Here is a 22,500-nt window from a genome sequence, read left to right on the forward strand (position 1 = left end):
ACAACAGTTTTCATCACCGACATTTCAACTGTGTAATCGGCAATGCGGGCAATAGCTATTATTACTCAATGATAATATAACTTGACGGCAGAAAAACCCAGTATGCTTAGAATAGGCTTCTTTGAAATATACGTAGCTGGGTTTTCTATCATAGAATTACCAACGAAGAGTAATTTGTCATTCTTCGCTATTCTTTTTATATTTGTTACTACCACGAGGATCATTATAGCCAGCAATTACGACCATTTACAATTGTTTGCAATCTGATAAAACTAAGCGTTGGGTGCAGATAAATGTGAGCGTGTCTTTTGAAATCATCTGTGTTTACTTATTCTTTCATTATTATTGTTACCGTTATTAATAATTCTAACGTTGCACTTATTTCTAAGATTACTCATATTTCTATAGCTATTATTGGAATAATACATAATAGCAATATCATTAGTAATAATTGTGATAATCATGATCATATAAAAGATATCGCTGTAGATGATGGTGTTGATGATAGTGCCGATAATAACAGTAATGATAATGATATCAATAACAATATTACCGATAATGACGATAATGATAGTCATAGTGATAGTGATAATGATAATGATAATAGTAATAATCATAACGATAACAGTAATAACAATGATGCTGAAATTAATAATGATGAGGATGGAAATACTACTACTAATAATGATAATGATGATAATAATAACAATAATAATAATGATAATAATAATAATAATGACTATGATGATAACAGTAGTGATAATGATAATTATAAGGATGATGATGATGATAATAATAATAATAATATTAATAATGATAATAATAACAACAACAGCAACAATGATAACAACAACAATGTTAATAATAATAATAATAATTATAATAATAATAATAATAATAATAATAATAATAGTCATGAGAATGATAGTAATGATATTTGATGGTGACGATAATGATAATGATAACAATAATAATAGTTATAGTGATAATGATATAGGGATAACAGCAACAGTGACAATGATGATAATAATTATGATAGTCATGATGATAATGATAATTTATGATAGTCATGATGATAATGGTAATAACAATAATAATGATAATGATAATAGTAACGATAATGATATTGATGATGATGTTATCAATAATGACGATAACAGCATTAATAACAATGAAGATAATAATGATACTAATGACCATACTGATACTATTGCTAATAATATTTGTAATGATAATAATGACGACAAACTTGATAATAACAATAATAGTGATCATGGTAATTATGATGATGATGATAATGATAATGGTGATGATGATGATAATAATGATAATGGTGATAATAATGATGACAACAATAACAATAATGATGTTAGTAATAACAATGGTAATGATAGTATAGATAATGATGATAACTATGTTGATATCAATAATAGCAATAACAATAGCATTAATATAAAATAATGATAATGATAATTACAACAATAACACGAAGACAAAAAAATACTATCATTACTTTTAACATAAAAACATCGGCGCTCTCACACTGATTAATATTCATCCAAGCAAGGAAGCAAGCAGTGACACGTCGGGATGCAACAATGCTGCAAAGGGAACAACTTGCATGCTTGAGATCCGTGCACAAGATCGAGCAAGCCAGTGCATTCCGGCTGCCTTGACACCCTTGCCTCGACTTGGCCTTTGCTTGCATAGTTCAGCGTCGTCAGTGTCTCCTAGTCTTGTATCAAATTTTATTTATTTTTTTTTTCTTGGTTTTGATATTCGAGCTTATTATAAAGTCTAGAAGTGTTTGAAATCTTTTCCTTGGTCTGTGCATTTGTCGGTTTCTGTTTATGTCTGTCTGCCTGACAGACTCTCTCTCCCCCCCTTCTCTCTCTCACTCATTCACTTTCTCTCTCTCTCTCTCTCTCTCTCTCTCTCTCTCTCTCTCTCTCTCTCTCTCTCTCTCTCTCTCTCTCTCTCTCTCTCTCTCTCTCTCTCTCTCTCTCTCTCTCTCTCTCTCTCTCTCTCTCTCTCTCTCTCTCTCTCTCTCTCTCTCTCTCTCTCTCTCTCTCTCTCTCTCTCTCTGGAACAATAGCAAGAATTATGAAACTCGATGGCTTTGAAAAGAGAACGTAGGCCAAGGACATCCACAAAACTCTGTCCATTCATTTTCTGCAGGAATTATATCCAGTTTATATTGCATCTGACTTTCGTATTACTCAATACACATCATCTAGCTAGTATTTATCTTGGTACGTAACGGGATGATTTTTTATTAAGATTGTAATGAACGAGAATTGGTCATGCATCAAAATTAAAAGTAACACGCCAATACATTCAGTAATCGAAGTGTAATCATGTATATTGAATTACTCTGAACTAATAGATATCATGAAAGCAATCACTGGCCTTATTTATACTTGCAAACCACTACTTACCAAACATATACAAAAGTAAGGCAGAAACACGCAAAGTTAAAGTTCACTGAAATAGCATAGTATCTTGAAGCTCTGCAGTAAAAGTGAACAAAGGAGCATATTGAAACTTAGATTTATGAGCATTCATAAGAAGGGTCGTATTTCAGGAGAACCAATATATTTCATTCTGAACTTCTGGACAAAGAGGTAAGTATAACAATTTTTGGGTTTGGGCGGGAATTTCCTGTCGAATATGGCAGTGATATGCCGTAGAGTTTCCCAGCGGTGCTCGGTTATAGTTAGTTTTGATTTATTAACTATTCGAATGCACAATATATTCCAGGGCATATGTATACGTTATAAAGAAATAGAAGAGTGTATATACATATACAAATCTGAAGAAAAAAAAATATGCATTCAGTACTGTGAATAATCAAACTTTTAAAATTAATTTCTTCCTAGTATTTCCAACGGACAATTTTCCACCATTTAACGTACGTTATTGACTAAAAAATTAAGCATCTTCGGTTTATGATCATCAAAACTAAGACGTCAATACCAACCTAAGATGGAAATCAAAACAAATAAAAAACAAATGACTAACACAAACTAAGCATTACTCCTACAACAATAATTTCCCATTTCCGGACAAAGAAGCAACACAACTCTGAGTCATTTTATTGCGCAAGATTACCGGTCAACTCGTGCCCTAAAATGCCGACCCTTGTTCATATTTTGCCCATTGGGTCTTACGTCCATTCTATTCGCCGCACGCACTCCTCGCGGGCTGTAGCGAGATCCAAGCAATTGTGCAAAATTTACTTGCACGATACAAATACCTTGGGTATCTTCTATCTTCCTATTTGTGTAACTTATATTGACTAACTGAATGCGATAAATCGGCTGAAGGAAATATTTTTACTACTGATAGTTTCTTTGTTGTGGCGCGTCGTTTGGTATTCGGACATCATTTTAATTTCTATGTAACATGCTACGTTGCCATCTAAAACCTCCACGGGCGAAAAATTCATGAAGTCTAGTCGCAAGCTCTTGAATAGCCCAAGTTTGCACCCGATATATCTCTAAAGAAACGCTTGACGTCATCATCAGCGTCTTGGTTAAAGAAAATGGGTGAGGTATAGCAGGTGCCCGCCAGGTCTTTGATCCGGGTGTTGGGGTCTCAGCCTCCGTTCCTTCCCCTGCTCCTACCTCCTCCTCCTCCTCCTCCTCCACCTCCTATCCCCCTTACCCCAGCCTCTTCTTCCTCCTCTACCTCCCCCCTCCTCCTCCCTCCCTCCTCTTCTTCCCTCCTCCTTCCTCCCTTCTCCCTCACCTCCATAGTAGCTCTTCCACTCGCCGATGTCCTCCCCCCGGCATCGAACTAATTATTTCACGCTCTTTATTTTCAGTAATGTTTGTTTCTGTCTAATATTTACGTCATCTTTTATTTTTACACTCACGATTCCGTCATTTTAGGGCATTCTGTGAACGCAAAAAATGGAAGAAAAATCACTCAATGAGTTCTCTTGCGCACACTTGGCACATGCGCGCCGGCAACAATCGATGCGATTTTCTTGTTTTATCTTATCATTATTTCCTGCCGCTTCTGGGATGCCCACTTCTTTACTCTGCTATTCCAAAAAGGCGCAAAAATATTCAAAGTCCAATAATAAAAATATTTTGCATCATTAATGCAAGTAATATATGGTAAAAATGTGAAAAACAGATGCCTACCGTATGCACCTGCGCTATGCGGGGAGGGAGACGCTTGGGTGGAAGAGCCAGAGGACTTCAAACGGTCATGGCTGAGTGTAGTGGACGGGTGTTGTGAGTCGCTCTCGGATTATTAGAGATAATCTGTGGTAAGTGTGTGTTCTGTGCATCGAATTTGCAGGAAATGGAAGGCTGAAATTTTGATCAATGATTCTTAAGTGATGGAATAACAGTGACGACAGCGGGAACGTAAATGTGAAGTGAAACATAGATGGCAGTGGCGGCAGAATCGGTTTTGTACCTGCTGTGGTTGTTACCTTGTGTTGGGTGGGAGGAACATTCATTTTATTGTGTTCGGAGCGCTTTGCGAGTTCAGTCTGTGTTTCCGTGTGTTGCGAACAAGGTGGAACGGCGAGCGGAGACATAACCGAAAGCAAGTGGTGCGCAAGTGAAGATAGAAAAAGATTTTTTTGTGTGAAAATTGAACTCCCTCGGTAGTGTGACCTCAGTCGGGGCAAGAGGGAAGCAGGTGGGCACGCTGGAACATGCCCAGGTGCTCAGGGTATTTCATACCTGTAAATACCGGCCAGCACAAGGAACTCAAGATAGACTCAGCGGAATTCACCCTCGCCGAAGACCTTGTATAACGCAAGCGCGGTCGGAAAATCATTTTTGGATCCATCTTCCCTCCCATTCCTGTGTATTTTGATAAAGGGAATTCCCGCACACCATTTACATTTCACCTGGCGAATGTGGGGTTGTAGAGATCGGGGTAGTTCGTTTACAAGCAGTGTGTATTGATTTATGGCCCGACTTTTATTGTCCACTATCTGTGCTGGGTCGACATGGGTCACAACTCATATTGAATAGAATTTTGAGCTTTCCCTGCAAGATATAGAACATTTTTAAAGTAGTTGAAATGGTGTAATTATACAGTTTTTAAATAAATAGTTCATGAAAATAGTTTTTTTTCCAATTGTGAGACTGTGTATCATGTGATGAATGAACTCATTCACCAAACCGGCATGGTCCCTCACGCATAAGATATATTACCACATGCTTAATATATCGTAAAGCATGTATAATGTATTGAATGCAGGAGCCTCACCATTCTTAAAGGTACTAATGTTCTTTCTTTGTTCTTTTCAGATTGTTAAGGCTATGAAGTGGAGTGTTGTGGTTTTAGGGTGTTGTGGAATGTTGCAGTGAAGTGTGTTGCGATGGACGGTACAATGTTGCCTCGCAGTGTGTTGATACGGCGTGCAGCTGTAGCCCTGGTGGCTGCAGTAGCCGTGGTGTGTGTGAATGCCGAGGTGTTGCCTGAAATTATGTACAGTGTGGCAGTGCCGCACGATGTGGCACCCGCTCACATCGTTCACAAAATCAAGTTGAAAGAGGGACAGGTCGTGAACCGGTTGATGGATACTCAGTACTCCGATTACTTTGCGGTGTTGGACAACGGCGAGGTGATGACGGTGGCCAAGCTGGTGCCGCTCTTGGGGAAGACGGTGACCCTCCGGGTGGCGACCACCTTCGAGGGCGGGGATAGCCAGGTCTATGTGATCAGGGTCGCCGTCAAGGACCACCAGACTATGCTTCGGTTTCTCAAACCAGAGTACGACGCCACCGTGTATGAGAGTCTGCCCGCGGGCACGGAGTTGCAAGGCCTGGACGAGATGGAGGCCATGGGCGAGGAGGATGTCAAGTACGAACTGTTGGGCGGCCACTCCGTGTTTGCACTGCACCACGTGGGCGGCATCCCGACGGTGGTGACCCGCAAGAGTCTGGATAGGGAGGCACAGGACATGTACAAGCTCACCCTGCGCGCCCACGACAAGGAGGGCATGGACATGGCGGAGGCCAAGATCAACGTCCACATCCTGGACATGAACGACCACGCGCCGGTGTTCACGCAGAACATGTTCTACTTCTTCGTGCCACTCAACGTGACGAGGTTTGACAAGATCGGCCGCGTGACAGCTCACGACGGCGACGGCGACGTGGTGGTGTACCGCCTCGCCTACCCGTCCAACACGTTCACCATCGTGCCGCAGACGGGCGAGATCATGCTGATCGAGCCCCCGGAGACCATGGTGTACGAGCTGGAGCTGGAGGCCTTCGACAAGCGCAAGCCCACCCTGTACTCCGACACCCTGGCCAAGGCCCACATCGAGTTCCGTTACCCTGGCGACTCCCTCTTCACCGGAGAGACCAACGACGTGGACTATGACCTGTACCCCGAGCACGCGCTCTCCAAGCGCAGTGCCACCAGGGTCAAGCGAGGCCAGCTCAGGCACACGAAGGAACTGGTGTTCTCCGAGGCCGACGGGGCCGTCGAGGGCAAGGTTGTGTTCCAACTCGAGAAAGAGATTCAATGGGAAACGTTTAAGATCCGCGACGACAACCCCTGGGTCGAAGTGGACGCTAACGGTGCCGTGCGCGTCAAGAAGAAGTGGGACTACGAGGAGCTCGGTCCTGAGAAGACCATCGATTTCTGGGTGACCATCACGAACAACGATCGTAATGGTGAGTACAGACCCTTCTTTATTTCCACCTCCTTTCAGAAAGGTACGACAAGTGGCAGGCAGCAACGAAAGGGCAGATCGGCCAGTCAGAGTAAAAAAGTTAATAAAATCAGCTCTGTCACCTGTGCCCGTGCAGATCATTCAGACGAGAAAGGATCGTATTGTTGGCGCGAAGGGGTGGCTGGCGCTCGTGTTAAATGGTAGGGAAGGGTGTTTGGGATGGGAGGGGGAGGGGCAGGGCTGACAACCGCACGACGCGATGAGACCAGTTTTTATATGTCTTACTCACAGCGGCTAGCCTGTCGTCCACATGGCGGTGCTGGTGACACTTGGGTTCTAGCTTCTCATCATCCTTTGTTTTCCCTTTTATTGCTTCTGTATTGACTAAGTTTTCTTGCAATATCTCCCTCACAGCCGGCCTGGGAAAGAATCTATGCTGCCGTGTTGCAAGGGAGAGAGAGGTGGTGTCCTTTGGTACCCTTTTGCAAGAACAGGTCCCTCTGCGGAGACCACGAACCAATTTGTCACATTCATTTTGCAGGTGGACACCCCACCCTTCCCCTCCATTTCCGCTCTTCTACCTTTCTATTCTCCATCTTCCTCTTCTCTCCCATTTCTCTCCTCTCCCTCTTCTCCTATTTCTCCCCTCTCCCCCTTCCTCTCCCCACCCCTTCCCTGTCCCCTCTCATCCAACGGGTCGCGAAGGATCTCGGCTTAGGTCACCCACTTTCCCTCCTCGCCTCTCCTCGTTTCGTTCTTATTTTTTTCTTTGAGCTCCATTGAGCATTTTTTATATATCTACTGTGTGCGCGCGCGCCTGGCTCAGTCAGTCTGTCTGTCTTGCCAGTGTCTGTTTAATATCTGTCTGTCTTGTCTACTGTAAGTGCTTGTACATAGTTCATGTCACCGTTCTCGATGCTTCCCTTCTTTATTGCTCTAGACACGTCATTGATGGGAAGAGATCAGAATATTGTGAGTAAGGAAGCTGGGACGGCGAAATTTAACATCGAAACAGAGAGTTAAAGGAAGGAGTGATAGAGTAAGAGTGTGAGTGAGTGAGTGGGTAAGAGTGTGAGTGAAAGTGAGTGGGTAAGAGTGTGAGTGAAAGTGAGTGGGTAAGAGTGTGAGTGAAAGTGAGTGGGTAAGAGTGTGAGTGAAAGTGAGTGGGTAAGAATGTGAGTGAAAGTGAGTGGGTAAGAGTGTGAGTGAAAGTGAGTGGGTAAGAGTGAGTGGGTGAGAGGCAGACAGACAGACAGAGAGACAGAGACATAGGAAGAGGGTGAGAGAGAGAAATTGGAATGAATGTCAATTAGCTTTGTCATTATCCGGCCTCTAATTGCAAGCTCGACGTTTGCACAGCGTACGCCGGGTTGACTCAGCCGCGTCCCCCAGCTTAACTGAACGTCGCCCTCGGGTCTCGGGCTATTTGCTTGCGGGTTCCCTCATGCCACTTGGCGCTGACCTACTCCGCTGTTTGCCCTGGCTTGACCCGGGTAATTAGCAGTAAATTCAGTCCACTTACCGTTTTCTTTTTTTCCTCTGGTAAAGGTCAGGGCAATTTTGCTAATGTTTACCCGGCGAATTGCCCTGGCTCGCCGCTCGCATGACACGGGATGTCACACCGACCGAGGCCATAGCAGGCGGCGTGAGTCAACAGAGCCGGATAACTTTTTATTTGCGAGGTAAATATTTGTCACGCTTACTTTTTTCTCTTCTCCTCCCTTCTCTTTTCTCTTCTCTTCTCTTTCTTTCACTGGCCCTTCTCCATCTTTTCTTTTTTCTCGCAGTCTTCTCTCTTGCCTCTCTTTTCTCATCTAACCATTATTCTCTCTTGCCTCTTTTTTCTCATCTAACCATTATTCTCTCTCTCTCCCTCTCCCTCCCACTCCCCCCCCTCTCTCTCCCCTCACTTCTCTCTCCCCTCACTTCTCTCTCTCCCCTCACTTCTCTCTCTCCCCTCACTTCTCTCTCTCCCCTCACTTCTCTCTCTCCCCTCACTTCTCTCTCTCCCCTCACTTCTCTCTCTCCCCCCTCTTCCTCTCACTCCCTCCCTCCCAAGACATCTTAACTCACCTTTACTATCTTACCTTCATCTCCACCCCCACTTCTCCCTCTTCTCTCCCCGCCCCCTTCTGGCTTCAACCCGATTTCCTTTTATCATCATCCTTCCCTTCCTGTCTCCTCTGTTCTCAAGCATTCCTCCTCCTGCCTTTAGTTCGACTCGGGGGAAATCTTTATAAAACACAGGTCATTTCGGTATTAAGCCGCATGCATGATGATAGTGTCTGGCCTACATTTTCTTCATTTTTTTTCACGTCTGGTGTTAGTGTCAAAGGAAATGGTGTCCAGAGGGGCATTGTAAAGCTCGGAGAGGCGGCTTAAGGAGATTATTTATACATTTTTTTTATCTGTTGCGGGTGTACAGTGGTATGTCGCCCCCCCCCCCTCCCCAGCGTAAGCCGATACGAGCGTCGGGCATATCCCTGTGACAGCTAGATTGACCCTTAACACCTGGTGCCGTAACTGGTGCCCCCGCCCCCGCAGTGCCAACGTTAGCTTCAAGCATTCCACGGTAACGCGATATCGACGTGACTCGCCGGCGCGTTGGGGAGGTCACGAAGGTCAAGCGCGAAGCCATCAAGAGGTCACCGGAAACCCCCGTCACGGTCCTACCGGTGCGAAGGGTCCTCCTCCCTTCGCACCGGTAGGATGGGAAGGGGTTCGTTGTCGCCGGGAAAGCGATGCGGCGAATTGGCGATGCAGCGGGTTTCCCTTTCCGCAGTCCCTATCCTTCGGCGCTGCCATTGTTCCCCACTGCCTTTTACGTCTGTTTGTTGCGTGTATTTGCTGTACATGTGGCACCTTCTCATATTCCCCGTCGTTATGATACATTATTCACACTCATACACGGATGCTCTATTCTTTTCCTCACACGAGTTGCTCTTTCATCCCCGACCTCATCTCGCCTCCCCCTTTGCCTCTGCTTCCTAGTCCTCCTCGCATACCCCTTCTTTCTCCCCACTGCTCCACTTCCCCCTACTTCTCTCCTCTTCCACAACATTCTTCTTCTGCTCCTCCTCTTCCCCTTCCTCCTGCTCCTTCTCCTCCAGCTCCTCGCTCGCCCCCTCTTAATCCTCCTCCTCTCCCTCTTCTTGCTCCTCTTCTTCCTCTTCCTCCTCCTCCCCCTCCTCCTCCCCCCCAACTCTTCCCTACTCATCCAACTCCTCCCTGCTCCCCCCCTCCTCCCCGCAATTCCTCCCTGCTCCCCCCAACTCCCCGCAATTCCTCCCATCTCATCCAACTCCTCGCTGCCCTCCCCCAACTCCTCGTCCTCGACCTTGCCTCTCCTCCTCAGGACAGAAATGGAGTGGGGGACAGACTGAGGGCGTGAGCGAGGAGCCCAATATGCTGATGGCCGGCCCCGCATCCTTGCACACATTGTTGTTGTTTGGTTGCAAGTGGAAAGGAGGAAGAAAAAAAAAACACCATGGAGGGACATGAAAAGAAATGCAAGGACTTTGGGTGTGGTGGATGGAAGGAAAGGAGAGGGAAATATATGTTTATTTTAATGTATGGTTGATGGGAAGTGCATGAGTGGCAGATGGCAGGTGGGGGTTCTTTAGGTGGGTTAGGAGGTTATGGTGAAAAGAAGGGGAATTAATGTTTTTTTGAAAAACGCGAATTGTAGAGGAGGGAAGAGGTAAAGAAAAGGGAAAAATGCAACTCAAGACTATTGCAAGTCGGCGCAATGCGGGCTGATGTTCGCAAGCCTCTTTCATCTCGCGGTTGCATTTTTTTCCCCGACGTATTTGTTGCGCTTGTGTGAGTCAGCCAGCCTTTCGGACGTTGCTTTCGGCCGGGGGTCAGGCGGAGACGAACGCGCCGCAGTTTCAAGACGTCCTCTCTCGTCGCGGAATTTATTTCTTTGATGCCTTTACCTGTTTGTGCAAGTCGCCCAGTCGCCCTTTGTGGAGCAGTGCGCATTCTTGCCGCTATTCTTGCTAAAGCCCAGCCCCCCCCCTGCTGGCTGTGGCACTGGCAAAAGGCCTTGTATTATTGCTAACGGGCTCTTCGGAGTTTTCCCAGAACTTCCATTATCATAAGCTTTTCCCAGTGTGAATCACACTCGCGGCGCCGGTCGTTTGCTTCTGCGACTTGGCTTCTGGTGGTGCTCGTATTTATTCTTACCTTGCATTCGTTTTGTTTCGCCTGATGTTTTATTTATTTGTTATTTGGCCATTCAGAAATAATTCTTTTTTACGTCACAGCCGGATCGAAACTGCGGAATAGAGGAAGGCGATTCGTCACGAGGATGGTGGGCGTCTTAGATGAGTGGGCTGGGTTTCATAGTGTGATCATCTGCTAGTTCATCTGCGGGGGAGGGATGGCCGTGGATTTCGTCCGAGTCGCCCGTCTCGTGGTTACCAGGTGGCTTTGTTGTTGTCTCATTTGCACACTTCGGTTCTATCGCGATGTGAGATACGAGTCTTCTGATCAAACGAGTAGGCCAAGACGCTTGAAGTCGGAAATATTTTCTTGCTGTCATTTCCCCTCGAGATCAGCTGATCACCAGTGGCGGAACTGTGTGAGTTAAAGGTAGTTGTAAAAAGTGCACTGCAAGCATATTGGAAGAGGCACAAAGTAGATTCCTGAGCAGGTAGAGGCTAGTGGGGGTGAGTACTGGGAGGGGCAAAGGATAATCCAGTGCGGTGTACCATTCCCACGGTGCGGCCAAGGTATGCTGGCGGGGGAGGGGGTAGAGGGCAGGCCGGACACCATGATGTAACAGAACAGGTATGTCCAGGTGAATCGCGTCTGTTACCCCGGGAGCGCCTCTGTCGTAAGAGATCGCTCACGAAAGTTACACGTTGTAGGAGATCTTGGTTGCGGGTGGATTTTGCGAAGATGGATGGGAAGAGAAGCTGATTAGATACTCGCATAGATGGGCACTCACGTGATTAGGGGTTTTAGAGCTGAGCATTTACATTGGTTATGGGTTTAGGTGGGAGGAATGTGCTGTCGCATGGGTTATAAACGGGTAGGCTGAAGGTAGATGAAAAGTGTATCGGTGAAAAGCCATAATATTTTGTAGACTTTTTTGACGAAGCCGGCTGGTTGTCGAGTCGTATTCCGTCGCGTCGACCACGGATTCTCTCGAGGGTTGAGTTTGATCAGGGTTGCGCAGGGGGTCGGGCGCTCCATAACTTTGAATAAAGTCGGTATAAACTTCTTGTATATCGGCGGAACTTCTCGCAGACTAAACAAACTCGGCGTAGACGTGCAATGTACCCTCGGGGCCACGAGGCAGCAGCACACATTGCAAAGTTAATAGAATGCAAACGTTGCGAGTTCACGGCGAGCTGAAGATTCCCGTGAAAAAAATCTGTGTATGTGTGTGCGTGAGATCCGCTACGCACGTGTACGGTTAACCCCTTTTATGTGTGTATATGTGCAGGTGTGGTTGGATAATAACAGGTAAATGACTGTCTAGCACGTGATGGCGGTGATTGCGGGCCAAGGGACCGTGGATGGGTAGGAAGCAGTGCCAGGCGCCGTAGGGGAATATTATCCCATTATTTAGTTCGTGTAGAATAGTAGCTTCTATATTTTGTCTTTTTTTTTATGCCATTCCCATATTTTGTACCGTAGGACTTCCGCCGTCCCAGCTCCTCCGCTACTTCCTCTGCCTATTTTTTTTCCTTTTATCATTTTTCTTATATCCAACTCCCATCTTTTTCCCCGTCCCTTCCCATCCCAGGACACAGTGCCTCCGCCGCAACTGCCACACGGCATGCGCACCAACCCAGGCTCTTGTTTTTATGAAATTCAATATCCGATAAAAGTTATGTCGTTTTGGAACTACTTTGGGGCCAAGCGGGTTGGTGGTTTGCTTGTTGCTACACAGACCTGTTTGTTTAGGTTGCCGAGGCCAGTACATTTAAATGGAGTGGGGACTCGGGAGGAGTGGAGGGAGAAAGTGGGAAGGGAAGCAGGGAGAGAGAGAAAGTGGGAAGGAGGAAAGGAGAGAGGGAAGGAAGGAAGGAAGGTAGGAAGGAAAATGGAGAGAAGGGAAATATGGGAATAAGGAAGGGAGAGAGGGGAGTGAGTGGGTGGGTTGGTGAGTGCGAATGAGTGAGGTTGGCGCTTTCGAGTGAGTGGAAAAAGGAGAGAGAGGACACGATGGAAGGTAATGGGATCGCAAGGTTTGCGTACCTGTCTTAGGACATTGTTTTTGTTGTGGGTTTTACGTTTTTGCCCGTTTGGCTTTTTGCCGTGGGTATGTGGGTGGGTTAGTGTGGGGAAGGGGGCGAGGGGAGGAGGGTGTGTGGAAGCGGAGGGCGTTTCTGAGAAAGTACAAGAGTGACTGGAATGTTTTTCGGTTCAAGTGTGTTTGTCAGCGTGTCAAGACGGCGGCAAAGCTCCGAGCGTGCGAGGAAAAGTGGGCGTGGCTGGGAGTGTGGATACGCTAAGGGCGCCGTAGGTGACTAGGGTCTCGTGATGGCTGAGTGACAAGCGTGTCAGCGCCGTCATGTGAGTTCTCGAAAGCGACGTTCATGCGGGGTTGTTTTTTATAACGAAGACCGGTAATCAGGCGTGACCGGGAGTTCACGGAAGTTGGAGCATGTGGGGGAGTTCATGGTTGCGTGGGGGGGGGGGGGTCAGGGCTGTATGGGACCTTCTAGGAACGTCGTCAGGGCAGATCTTGCGTCAAGGAAATTTTAACATCAGTATAGCATTTTTATTGGTTATTTTCGCCGTGATTTTTCCCAGTTTAACTTTTGTACGTGTTTGTATCGTCATAGCATGTCAATATACTGAACTGTGGAAGGCAAAGAAGGCCGATAACAGAAGGCAGAGGGAAAGAGGAAGGGGAAAAGGGTTAGGGTGGCAGAGGAGGTGAGGGGTGGGGGGGGATTGCATCATTCCATGTGACTGCTCCGGTAATTTTACTAATGCTACGGCCGCATTATATAAATTGTTTGTGCGGTAATTATGCTTGGCCATTTACGCGTTGTTAATGAAATCTGTTGGGATACTAATGACGTTATTTTTCGGAACACAGGTGACGCGACGGGCCTGGGTTTTGCCTCTTGATCGCTGGACGGCTTCGGGCCCGGCGCTTCCAGTCGCTTTCGTTTGTTTCCCGCTCGGTTCGGGTGCGGCTGCCCCTTCCTCCCGGTGGCCCTTGCCGCTGCCCGCCCGGCGCGTTACTGTTCGACCAGTTCAGATGCTGGAAGTGCACTTAATTTCACTTTTCTTGTTATTCACCTGTGTCACATGCGCACTGTTTCATCATCATTATTTTTCCCTAATAGATTTTTTTTACTTATTCATTCGTCTCCTATTCCACTTCCTCCTCCTCCATCCCCCCCTCCCTCTTCCCCCTCTTCCTCCTCCCCCTCTCCCTCCTCCTCCCCCTCTCCCTCCTCCCCCCGCTCCCCCTCCTCCCCCCGCTCTCCCTCCTCCCCTCCTCCCCCTCTCCCTCCTCCTCCTCTCCCTCCTCCTCCTCCCCTCCTCCTCCTCCTCCTCCTCCTCCTCCTCCTCCTCCTCCGCCTCCCGCTTCCCGGGTGACCCTTAGCCTGCCCCCGCAAGCCCGGACTCCGCATGTAAACATTTTCCAGGCGCGGCCGAGGTTCCGAGAAGCTCCCACTCCAGACGCGACCTTAATCACACCCTTCCAGACGCCAGGGAATGACCTTGTTGATCTGGGTCGCTGGGGGATGCGGGGCCGGGGGAGGGAGAGGGGGAAGTGGGAGGGGAGAGGCGGATTTGGGGGAGAGGGAGAATGTGATGATGAAAAGGATGCGAGCAGATTAGATTGAGAAGGTGAAAACGAAGGAGGAAGAAAGATTGATAGATGAGAGAGAGAGAGAGAGAGAGAGAGAGAGAGAGAGAGAGAGAGAGAGAGAGAGAGAGAGAGAGAGAGAGAGAGAGAGAGAGAGAGAGAGAGAGAGGGAGGAACAGAGATGAATAAATCAGGGGGGAGGGAGGTAAAGTCGAGCAGGGAGGACGGTGTGGAATTCACGAGAAGCGGGACAACGTGCCGAACGCGAAAATTGGGTCGGACAAAAAAAAATTCCAAGTACCTTCAGGAACACGCGCGCCTAGATCGGAAATCCTATTATAGCAAGCCTGTGTGTACAACCTTAACGTCAGGTAGAGTTTGAGGCCTCCTCTCGGGCGTCCCCTTGAGGCGTCCAAGAGGCTTGTGCCGGGATGTGTAATGGAGGGGAAGGTGGGGCCTCGTCGGTTAACGATGTCGCTTTGAGTCACACTTCCAGGCGCCCTCTCCAGCGGGAACAGGCACTCAGGCATACACGCCCACTCAAGCGCTCATTTGCATTTCCTCGATTTTACTGTTTTATTCAGGCGCACAGTCGCATACGGAAACACACAGCGGCGAATATGCTTATGCGTGCGTGCTTGCATCTCCGTCGCATTCCGGCTTGCGGAGGAGGTCCCGTTTGCGAAGAGACGGGAATCGTTCGTCGAGAATTATTCTTTGGAATTAGTCTGGGGATCTAGGGATCGCCATCTCAAGTTCCTACTGAATATTTTCTTTAGGAGAAGGTAGAGTGAGAGGAGAAAGGGAGGAGAGAGAAGAGAGAGGCGGGGGGGAGGGGGGGCGAGAAGGAGACGGGTTCAATTAAGTGCAAGAGCGAGGGCGTATACATTAATTGGTGAGGATGGTATTGACGCGAGAACATGCGTGACACCAGCAGGCGGTTGTATGTCGAGTCAAGATGATGTTGAGGAGAAGAAACGGAACCCAGAGGAATCCGGGTTACAGAATGTCACCTTGCCGCCTCCTCGATATAAAAAAGACAAAAAGAGCATTCGGAAATCAATAGGTTATTTTGTGTTTGTCAGTGTTCGCATGGAGGCGAGTTACGGATGTGGAGGGAAAGCAGTGGATGGGGGTGGGGGGGGGCGAGGGGGAATTGATCTGGGGGTGAGGGGCGGGTTAAGGGGGGTGGCGGGGAGGAGCAAGACTAGGTTACATGAGAGTTCAAATAATTGGAGGACGTTGTTTTACTTTCCGTAGTGGAATTATCGAAAACCGATCAGCCTGGGTGATTAATGGGTTGAGAGGGTCGTGGACTGCTTTGTGTTTTCCTATGATGTCGGAAAGAAGAATTGCGAGTAATAGAAAGGGAAGTCCGTGAGCGAGAGCGGGCGCTGGAAATCACACCGCTGGGGGAAGGGAGGGGGGGTGGGGGCTGGGGGGAGGGAGGGGGTGATGGGGTCTGGGGGAAGGGAGGGGGGTGTCTAGGGGGAGGGAGGGGAAGGTGGGGTCTGGGGGGAAGGGAGGGGATGGGGGGGGGTCTGGGGGAAGGGAGGGGGTGGTGGGGTCTGGCGGTAGGGAGGGGTAAAGGGGCGAGGGGGTAGGGCACAAAAGTCCGGCTGGATTCTTGCGCCTACAGCAGACAGCTTGAGTCATTAGGTATTGACCTGGCAAAAGTGTGGGAGAGGAGAGAGATGCCGCCCGCGGGGAGGCTCGAAAGGTCGCTCTAGGTGAAGCGGCCGAGGGGGAGAGGGGAGGGGAAAAGAGAGGGGAGTAGGGAAGGAAGAGGCGGAACGGAGGGAGAAAGAGAGAAACACAAACGTTGTACCGGAGAGGAGAGCTCAGGGAAGGGAGGGCTGGAGTATAGAGAATGAAAAGATATTTATTTGCAGAACGGAGAAAGGATTTTAAACGCGATGTCACACCAAGCAGCGACCGGAGGAAGAGAAGCGAGCGCCAAGGCCCACCAAGCTTAGGCTGAATCCGTATCCCGTAAGGCTGGGGCTGCCGCGTACCCCGGGGGCAGACGCGGAATGCTGAAAAATACGCTCGGGGAGCAGCGGGCGGGGGAGATAAGCCACGCCGAAGCAAGAGGCGGGAGGCTTAGCAGTGGGCGGGGGAGAGGAGGAGCGGGAAATATTACCATTAGTGTTTACGAGGACAGGAAGGTAGGATATTTACAGTTATGGGGAAGAGACTTGTGATGATAAAAAGGAGTAGGTGATGAGGAGAGCGTGCGTTTAATGGGGTGGGAGAGGGAGGAGAGGGGACGCGGCCGTGGGGGGGAGGGGGGTGCGGGTTGGTGGTGGGTGGGAAAGGGACGAAGGAAGAAGAGCACCAGTTAATACGGGAATGAGGCGCGGCGACTAGAGCGCCGTTTGGTGAAGCGTTATGGCATTACCGATATTACACTCGGGCTTTGTCGAGATCTTGGCCGGGAGGGGCACGCCGTTCGTGACGCTGAGGTCGAGATCGGGTTCTCCGCCCTCGCGCTTGCGATGGTCCCTCGACCAGTGCGGACGCGCCAAACGGATTTCCTTTTCTCAGCCGCAAGAGCTCCTATGACGTCTTTAGAAAAAAAAAAAAAACGAAAAAAACGTGGATTGCAGGCTGTGGCGAAGCGTCCGGTGAGAGGCGGCAGCGGGGGTGGAGGGCCGGGGGTGGAGGGGAGTGCGGATCAGGGTGTCGTAGGTCCCGGTATTCCCCGCACATCGGGAAACCATCAGTGGCACAGTTCGCAGTGGAGAAGGAGCAAGTAGGGAGACAATATTACGTGATTGTACGTTTGAATGGGAGTAGGTGCGTGCGTGCGTGCGTATGCGAATGAGAGAGAATCTGAGTGGGCGCAAGACGCGGCAGATTCCCAGCGCTGGATTTTGGGTGGACTGAGCCACTCTTGTACCTTATGAGGGCGAGATGGGGAAAAGTTTTAACGTCGGGGTGGGGTGGGGATGAGAGGGAAGTATTGTCATAACCGTACAATGAAAAATCGTAACATTGCCGAGTGGCGAGAGCTAAAAATAACTTGCGGGCATTGGAGTATATCTAGGACCGGACCTGGGGAGGAGTCTGGCCGGTCGTGTGCGTGTATTGTAGGGTGGGTGACTGGAGGGGGAGAGATGGTGGGGGGGCGGGAGAAAAGAAAAACAGAGAGAGTGAGAGAGAGAGAGAGAGAGAGAGAGAGAGAGAGAGAGAGAGAGAGAGAGAGAGAGAGAGAGAGAGAGAGCAAGAGCGAGGGTTTAAGGGGAGTCGAGGGGACGTGCCCCCCTCCCCATGCGACCCCCTCCTCGCTGATCAATACTGCGTGCTGGAGTGCCGGACTGTGCCAGCTCGGCCAGCAGACGCCGCTGCCGCTACTGCTGCTGCTGATGGTGGCGGCGGCGGTCGTGGTGCCTTTACGAGGAAGCTTTTTTGGGTCTCATGAATTTATTTTGGCCGTGATAGTGGGAATACTGCTTTAACCGTTGTGGATTGAGGATGGCGGCGGCCGGGGAGGTGGTGGGCTGGAGGATTTTGAGACAATGATGAATGAAGTCGTAATTGGGGGGATTGTGTAGTAAAGGAAGGACCTAATAAAATATGGCGATGTAACAATGATTACTACTATATTCACTACTACATTTTTACTGTTATTGCTAATAATATCTACTACCATTTCTATTACTTTTACTATTACTTCTACAATTACTACTACTATTACTACTACTATTACTACTACTATTACTACTACTATTACTACTACTTTCACTACTACCATTATTGCTACCACTACTATTACCATTACTGCTACTAATACTGTTGCTGATGTTACTACTACCACTACTACCACATTTACTCCCTCTACTACTACTGCTGCTGCTGTCACTGCTGTTGCTACTTTCACTATCACTACTACTACTACTGCTGTTACTATTATTATTATTACTACTACTACTACTACTATTACAATTACAATTACTATTACTATTACTATTACTATTACTATTACTATTACTATTACTACTACTACTACTACTACTACTACTACTACTACTACTACTACAACTGCAGATACAAATACGACTATAGTGTTTGTAATATTCTAAAATGTTTTAGAAAAGGTAAAGCGAACTGATAATGGTAATCACAGTGATAATGCATGTTGCTTGGATTAACATTTTATTATGTTATTTTCTGTAACAGGAAATATAACATTTTGTTAAGGCCGGGAGTTCCGGCATCGGTCAGAAATGGCTGGAGAAGGGAGATTATGAAGGATGAGGCTGGAGGAACGAGAGGAGAGGAGATAGGAGGAGAAGAGGGGGCGGAGGTTGAGGGGGTCTTGGGGCAGGGAAGGGTTGAGTGAGCGTCCCGAAGGAGGTGCTTCTCCAGCGGCCTGTCCTCTCCCCGCGTTGCTGCAACCGCCACTGAGAAAGGGCGTGAGGCCGATAGCGAGGGTTGAGTACTGCGGAGGGATAGTGGTTGTGTTAGGGCCGGTACCATTCCCTCCTCCTCTCCCTCCCTCTTTTCCCCTCCCCTCCTCCTGTCTGTTCTCCATTTTCCCCTCCCCTCCTTTCCCCTTTTTTCTAACTTTCCCTCCTCTCACCTCCTCCCATCCATTTCCTACCTCTCATCTCCCCTCTCTTCACTACCCACTGTCTACCCCACCCACCCGTCTTCTACCCGTACTTCCCTTTCCCAATCATGTTCGTTTTTCCTCCCCTCTCCTTCTCCTTTTCCCCCTCCCCTGCTCTCCCCCTCCCCTGCTCTCCCCCCTCCCCCCTTCCCGGCCGCCCCTCTCCAACCATCCCACACAAACCGGAAGTGACTCGTGAGTCCACCTGTACGGGAGACTATGGAAGTGAAGACACACGTGACATATGGTAGTGATGTCAGTGGCGGAGGTGATTATGGTGAGAGTGATGCGGCTGGCGGAGGGTTCCGTCAAATAGTCCTCTCCCCTCGTTTTGTTTTCTTCTTATCTCTCATTGCTTTCTTAATTTTTTTTCTGTTTTATCTAGACACGGGATTTTTTTTATTTATTCCCTCTGTCGTGAGGGTTTCAAGCCCGACCGTTCTTGTCAGCTTCGTTTCCCTTCGCGGCCCTTTCTTTTAGGTAATCATTCGTGAAGCTCGTGGCCCCGTGGGTTTTCGCATTTTATGTCGCTCTCTGTCTATCTATCTATCTATCTATCTATCTATCTATCTTCTATATCTGTCTCTATTTCTGTCTGCCTGTATCTCTCTCCCTCTCCCTCTTCCCCCCCCCCTCCCCTCTGCCTTTCCCTCTCTCCTCTCTCTCTCTCTGGCCCTCGCTTTCCCTCTCTCCTCTCTCTCTCTCTGGCTCTCCCTTTCCCTCTCTCTTCTCTCTCTCTGGCTCTCCCTTTCCTCTCTCTTCTCTCTCTCTCTGGCTCTCCCTTTCCCTCTCTCTCTCTCCCTCTCTCTCTCTCTCTCTCTCTCTCTCTCTCTCTCTCTCTCTCTCTCTCTCTCTCTCTCTCTCTCTCTCTCTCTCTCTCTCTCTCTCTCTCTCTCCTCTCTCATTCTCGTTCGCCCATAAAGTTCTGTTGTTTGTTGCGTTCGTGCTTGGAATCCTCGTGGTGTGTGCTGTTGTGGCAGCTGGGGGGCGGCGTTTTTTCGGTGTCGCCTTACCTCCTTCTTTTAACCCTCTTTCACCTTTCTCTTCTCTTCGCCTCTTCCTTCTTACTCTCGGCCAGCATTCCTTGACCCCGGCGGCCTCCTCCTGTCTTTCTTGAGATTTCTTCGAACGCTTGATTTTATTTGGCTGTCTTAGGTCATTGACTTTCTTCTGTTTTCAGTTGTTTCGTCGCTTATTGGTGATTTTTTTTATGCAGTTCGTTCTCCTTCCATTCTGACTTCACGTTCTCTGTGCTACTTTGTTTTGGTGATGTTTATCCTTTTCGTTTCTTCTCATTCGCCCAATTTCCCTTTTTTCCCTTCTCCCTCATTTAGCGCGACCTCCCCTCCTATAAAACGTGACCTCGCCCTCTCTCCCTTGTAACAAAACAACCCCATTGCTCGTAGACTCTTTGGTCCCTCTCGTTTCTTTTTTCCTCCCAGCCCTTCCTACTTCCTCCCGTCCCTCCCTCCCTTCTCTCCCTCCTTTCCTTCTATCCCTTTGTCCCTCCCATCTTCCCCCTTCCCCCTTCCCCGCATTTTCCCCTCCCCCTTTGCCCGGCTTAATATTCCTGCCGTTTTGTTCCGTTGTCGGCTGATAATTGGCCGTGATGAACGCAGGTCGTGCCAACCGGGCCTTGTTTATAGTAATGGCAATTTACAATCAGTCTGCGAGAGCGAGTGGCAATGGCGCTGACATATCATCATCGGGCGGCCGTAGTTGGCGCAGGCGAGCAGTAGTATAGACGGAGGCAATTGCCAATTGACAGTTGTTTCTCTTTTGTCTGTACTACGTCTCTTGCCTGTCCGTTTCTCTGTCTCTTTCTTTCTCTAACGTACTTGAATTCAGAGAGAGAGAGAGAGAGAGAGAGAGAGAGAGAGAGAGAGAGAGAGAGGGAGAGGGAGAGGGAGAGGGAGAGGGAGAGGGAGGAGGGAGAGGGAGAGGGGGGGGTGGCAAGCGAATCTCTGAAGCATAGGCCTAATTGGTAATTGGCTTCGATATATTGGTGATGAGGGAGCGACTATGAATGAAAGGAGTAAAGTGGCAGAGAGCTGATGATGAAGGTACTTGATATTAATAAGAAAAGGGGGGAAGCGCCTGGAGACCGGATAGCAAATAGTCCCGGTCGTTTGATTTCCATTTTTATTGATTTTTTCTCTTTCCGCGCTTCCTCTTTCTCCTCTTCCTCCTTTTCCTCCCAATTATGGGATCCGGAATGAACAGGCCTGGATAGGTCACCGGCGGATGTTTGCCAATTACGGCCTCGAAATTATGGCCGAGGGGGAGCGCTTGTAGGAAAGAGGGGGAGGGAGGGATTGTGGCGTCGGGATGGGGATGGGGGAGGGATGAGGGAGGGGGGAGGGGCAGAAGGGCGCTAGGATTTGTTGCTATGATTATGATGCACTTTCTGATTGGTCGAGGGAGGGTAACGTGGTATAATTTTCATTGTTATGGGATTTTCTTTTTTCGGGGGTGGGGGGTGAGGGGGACAGACGGGAGAGAGAATAGGGAGAGGGAGAGGGTTAGTGAATTGAGGCATCGCTATTATGTTCCGGAACCGATCGTACAAGTGTGATTGTGATGGGTGTTTCACGTCAGGTGAATGATTGTTAATGGGCGATGTTAGGCCTCTTGCTAAACCGTGTTGGAATTTTGCATCGTGTACATTAGAGGGCGAGGAGTTGCTGCGGCGTGTGACCTTTTTTTGCGCCGGATTTCGTGTCGGTTCTTTTATTGATATGAAAAACGAAAGCATTTTTGGGAGCCGGGTTGGGACGCAAGAAGGGGTCTCGCAATAACGAAGACATGTTGGGCCAAGCTCCTTGTCCTAATATCTGAACTGCAGCTGTTCCACCAGGCTCTCGCGGGTACAAAAGGCTTCCGCGATGGAGGAGGAAGGTCGACCTCGGGGATCGCCAGAGTAGGATTTTCGTAGGATTTGTCATAGTTCTTTTGGCGATTGCGTCTCCGCATGATTTGGCCTCAAGACGGCGTTTATTGTTTTTTATGATTGGCAATCTTTGCTCTGTACGGACAGGATCTCCCCGCGCGACATTAGTTAAAAGTGAGGCTTCAGTGGCCACTGACAACAGGTCTGTGCACCATGTTCCATATATTCAAAAGATATGTTGCCAACTGTAGGATTTTGTGGCGGTCTACCATCACGTGTTCACTTTATGTCACTTTTAATCCTCCATTTTTTACCTGTATGGGCGCACAGTGGTATACCTTATTTGTCCGAAGCGGAGCGACGTGGCGGCTCGGCTGTCTGTCAGATATAATTGTTTCTTTGTCCGCTGCGGTGGTTTTGTCTGCTGTTGTGGTAGTTTCGTGTGTGTGGGTAGATTGGGCGGCGTGGGTGCTGTGTAGCGGGAGGTGATGTTTGTTTGTTGGGCGTCCGGAGGTTTTCGTCTTGCGCGGGGGAGGATGGGAGAGGGGGAGTTC

General features: G+C 48.5%; 1 protein-coding gene across 6 annotated transcripts in view; it reads left to right on the top strand.

Annotated features, from left to right (window-relative positions):
* The first annotated feature begins 4,167 nt into the window (after positions 1–4,167).
* CadN (neural cadherin) overlaps positions 4,168–22,500 on the top strand; it is a 284,890-nt gene continuing 266,557 nt past the window's right edge. For all 6 annotated transcript variants that reach the window (XM_070132029.1, XM_070132026.1, XM_070132027.1 and 3 more), the window contains exons 1-2: positions 4,168–4,279; positions 5,280–6,656. In XM_070132029.1, coding sequence (XP_069988130.1) covers positions 5,351–6,656 — 1,306 coding nt within the window. In that variant the 5' untranslated portion in view covers positions 4,168–4,279; positions 5,280–5,350. The remainder of the gene's footprint in view (positions 4,280–5,279; positions 6,657–22,500) is intronic.

The sequence above is a fragment of the Penaeus vannamei genome, chromosome 17 (assembly GCF_042767895.1).
Source record: "Penaeus vannamei isolate JL-2024 chromosome 17, ASM4276789v1, whole genome shotgun sequence".
NCBI classification, from domain to species: domain Eukaryota; kingdom Metazoa; phylum Arthropoda; class Malacostraca; order Decapoda; family Penaeidae; genus Penaeus; species Penaeus vannamei.